Below are 4,455 nucleotides of genomic sequence, written 5' to 3'. Positions count from 1 at the left end.
TTGTATCTTGATGTAGAAAGGCCTGAATTGAGTTCTGTCTATTGTATTTAAAACTAGGTTTTGATTTTTAATTGTGGCATAAATTTCAAAAGCTGGTTCCACTTCTACGAATTTTGCTGAATTTCCAAACTTCACTAAATTTGCAAGCCTGTTTTGCTCTGTCCTATCTAGAACATTGATTTTGAGCTAAAATTTAAATGACTTCGAATTGGAGTCTGAGAAAAGTGTCTTCTAGAAAGTTTTAGTGCTTTGAGTCTAGTTTTCAACGGTATAAATTTTTCAATTTTGGACATACAAAACTCGAGATGTGATTTTTCCAAGGAGTGTCGTACTAACCTGGAAATTTTCTGTTTTCAAACAAATGCTTCTTTTAAGAACTTTCCACCTTCCTTTGTGATTGTTTCACTGTTTTAGGTGTGATTTCATGGTTGAATACACGGTTCCTTTGGAACTTTAAACTTTCATTTCAAATCTTGGTTTTCGAAGGTTAAACCTCTCTTGGATGAATTTTCTTAGTCATCATAACTCCCTTGATTTATAGCACCTCTCTTTATACTTAAATTTGAGATTCAACCCCTATTGGCCCCGATTTCCATGAGTTTGAACTCTTCTAAAAAGGAGCGTTTTGAACTAGAGTAATTCTTTGGTGAATTTCACTAGTTTTTATATCTTGAACCTGGGAACCTTTAGCCTTAACATTGCTTATGAAGTTGAGTAAGAATTTTTGGATGAGATTGAATTCCATTAGTTTAAAAATGTGAACGCTCTTATTTATTATTCTAAAGTTTGGACATGAGATTTGAAGTTTTGGGAGATAAAACCATGTATCCTTTTTTCTTGATTTTCATGTCGAAAAGTTGAAAATGGTTATTTTCTTCTTGCGTATTTTGAGATTTACTTAGCACGAACTTGAATCAAAAAGGACCTTTCGAGCTCTCTTTGAGCACTATTTCAACGTTTTAGCTAGAAAAGCTTCTTTAACTTGATTCGAACTTGTGATTTGGAAGGAAATGGGTAGCCAGAAAAATTGTCTTTCTTTTAAACCTTGGTCGAGCACCTAGGTAATTATGATTGTACATATTTCAGGTGGTCACGAAGACGCCGGGGATGAAGAGCTCGTCTGACTTACTCGCTTCGCTCTTGTTTTGCCCCTTGACTTGTGGTGATGTCAAGTGTATGTTAAATGCTGAATGTGATTTGTGAAATGTTATTTGTACAAGTGCCTATACATGATACTGTGAACTTGCTGAACGGAGGGTGTACTTTATCGCCCTCGCCTCTCTTTTTCACTGATTACATGATACTTGTTACATGAATATATATGACTTACACTTATACATGAATGTGTTTTAACTCGTGAGCACTGGGCAGCTAGAAGTATCACGCCCTATTCGGGTAGGAGGTATCACTCACCCCGACTCAGTGCTATGATCGCCTCAAAGTCGATTGGAGCGTTGTCTCGTCGACCAAATACACGTGTGGGGATGCCCCAACCCATCGGCTAACCTTGATAAACTCGAGCCAGCCAAGGTTTGGGTCTGAGCAGAAGTTTGCGTGAATCCTTGAAAACATATGGAAAAAATGCATTTTTCATCCTCAAAGTTTGGGTTCTTGACCAATTTCACCTCAAAGTTTCACCAAAAACACATTTCATCCTCAAAGATCCGTAATTTTGTCAAATTAAGGACAATTGACGGAAATTTGCATGTGAGCCGTTAGAACCAACTTTAAACCCAACAAAAATGGGTAAAACTGAATGGAGCCATTTTTTTAATGGAACAATAATTTGCAACGGACAAAAACCAACATTCTTTTCCTTCTTCCCTCTCCTTCATTATGATCCACACACACCGCACTATCCTTCCTTCCTTCCTCTCTTTGCTCTTTCTCTCTCAGAGAGTGAGAGAGAGGGAAGGGGAAATGAGTTTTAGGGATTTTTCCGTTCTTTTCTTTCTCCGCACCTATCTCACCCCTGTCGTTCATGCCTCACGCCTCACGCCTAATGACCCACGACCCTTTCAGTACCCTCATGCCTAATGCTTACGCTATTATCTCTTTCGCTACATTAAAAGCTAGCTAACAAGCTGCAGATGGATTGGTCAAGGAATTAAAGAAGTGTGGTTTTGGGGCCATGGAAAATGGGCTCTTACTGGAAGAGTTTTCACCAACTCTGCCGACCCTTTCACAAGAAGGGCACATGGTCAGTGTAGCCATTGGCAATTGCATGCATGTACAAGGGCTGCGCTAGTTTTAGCGCTTTCAGTTCTTGTAGCTCCTTCTCCAGCCTCTTGTTCTCGTCCGTCAGCGTCTCGTAGCATTTCTTCAAGAACTCGCAGTCTACTTCCGTTTGTTTAAGCTTCGTCCTGCGTATAGCCAAGAAAAAGGCCCCCTCCATTATTTCAAATAGACAAAATTTATGCATATCTCAAAAAACTGGCTCGCACGATCGATTCTGTTTTTCCTCAACATTGTTAATCTTCGGGAATGAGGGATGAAGAAGCAAGTACCTGGCTCTTCTGTTCTGAAACCACACCTCAACTTGTCGAGGCCTTAAATTCAGTTCCCTCGCCAAATCTTGCTTTTGCTTTTGCAAAATCAGCATATATGTAGGTATATACACACGATTTAATTTGCCCTGTGAAATGATTGTTCAAATGTTAAAAAAAAAAGAGCAAGGAATGTTATACTATTACGTGTGAAAATAAATCAACTAGCTAGCCACAGAGAGAGAAAGAGAGAGAGAGAGAGATGTTATCGGATTGAGAGTGCTATGCTGCTTGAAGCTCTCTTCCAAAAGAGCAGACTGAGCTTTTGTGAGGCAAAGCTTCTTCCTTCCATTAGAACCATCATCATCTTCGTCACTTACTCTTGAGGAAACTGTCTCGATCTCCACCTCTTCGCTGCTACCGAGCTCTCTCTCCCTCTTCACGCTATTGTTGGAAAAGGATGACGCAGCACTATCTTGACGATGCAAGTCAGCAGCAGAAAGTGGAGGCTCATTATTGGAGGCCTTATTAGCAGAGTGACTGAGAGGAAGAAGGAAACATTTGTCTATAGTTGCAGCAGAGTTTGACATCCATTCATTCATGTCGTCAACAGATTTCGCGACCTTAAAGATTTTGTCATCAGATTTGACTCCCATTGCTGTCACAGACGCGTTTACAAGCCTTAAAGAATCCTTGAACAAGACATTGCAGTCTTTCAAAGCTGTCAAAGTTCTTGAATCTTTGACCTCAGAGATTGCCTTTTCATTAGCTGAAATCAAGTCCTCTAGTTGATTGATAGCAGCACGGAGAGAGAGGGTGAAAATTCTTGATGGGGTGGTCTTGATCTCGCCTAAATCGGTGGAGAAATTCATGCGGAGGCACCATATAGAGTCAAAACATGAGGTTGGTTTTGGAGTCAGATTGCAGATGGCACGAATTGCTCTATCTGGAGTTGAAGCGGAGAGTAACTCAGACTCTTTTTCTTGTATGAGAGCCATGGAAACTGTGATGATTGAACCGATGATAACCGTGAATAAGATGATGAAAAAGACGTAGCTCCTTATCTTCCTTTTCTGTCTCGAAGCTTGATCTTCCATCAGCTGCCTATCCTTATTGGTGACTGAGTTCATATTTGATTTCCACACTTTCTTATGGGATTTGTTTGAGAATAAGGAGATGATTCTTGTCGAGTGGGGATATGGACTGGAAAAGATATAGTATGTGACGCCCCGAAAAGTATGAGTGTGAGAACCCGTAAATTCCCCTAATATTTTTCTAGGGTTTTTCCCCTTTAATTGCATGTTTTCTGCATTTTCTGGTTTAGGAAAATTTTCTTGGTGGATTTTATGAGTAATTATAGTTTTTAGATGATTTTTCTAGCATTGGGTCGTTTTTGAAAAATTAAGGATATAGAAAGGACGTGGGACCCACTAGTGCGAAAAGTTCGGAAAAATTCGGCCAATAAGATTAAGTTCCGGATACTGAGTGAAATTTATCGGTTGTTAAGAGATAAGAAGAGGAGGTGATTTGATTGATGTGAGAGAGACTTAAAGGATAGAAATGCATTTAATAGAGTGCCAAGTGGCACTTTCTCATTGGTTGGACTTTTTGACTTTTTACCCTTCAGTTAAATATCTCAAAAATTGACTAAAAATCACCATTTTCACTCCTTGGTGGCCGACTCTCTTAAGCTCAAGAAGGAAGAAGATTTCTCCAATTTTCAAGCTTCCATTTAGCTCAATCTTCCAAACCAATTTCATCAACTAGTTTCTACTCCATAAAAGTCTTCCATTAGGTGCTAGTAAGTTGTTTGGTGAAGTTTTTTAAGGAAGCTAAGGTGTTCTACAACTCCCTCTCTCTTGTTTACTAGGTAAGTGATGATTACACTTCCTCTTACACCTAATGATGTTTAATTTGTGCCTAATGGTGGCTATAGTGTTGAAAATTGTGGTTTATTTCTTGGTTTGGA

General features: G+C 39.3%; 1 protein-coding gene across 1 annotated transcript; it reads right to left on the bottom strand.

Annotated features, from left to right (window-relative positions):
• Nucleotides 1-2,625: 2,625 nt before the first annotated feature.
• On the bottom strand, nt 2,626-3,616 carry LOC113780349 (pectinesterase 1-like). The gene has a single exon (XM_027326157.1). It carries the CDS (start codon nt 3,614-3,616, stop codon nt 2,711-2,713), a length of 906 nt encoding a protein of 301 aa, XP_027181958.1. The 3' UTR covers nt 2,626-2,710.
• Between the last annotated feature and the right edge of the window lie 839 nt (nt 3,617-4,455).

Source organism: Coffea eugenioides, chromosome 8 (genome assembly GCF_003713205.1).
Source record: "Coffea eugenioides isolate CCC68of chromosome 8, Ceug_1.0, whole genome shotgun sequence".
NCBI lineage: Eukaryota > Viridiplantae > Streptophyta > Magnoliopsida > Gentianales > Rubiaceae > Coffea > Coffea eugenioides.
Note: the sequence above shows the minus strand (reverse complement) of the source record. Positions and strands in the feature narration are given on the sequence as shown.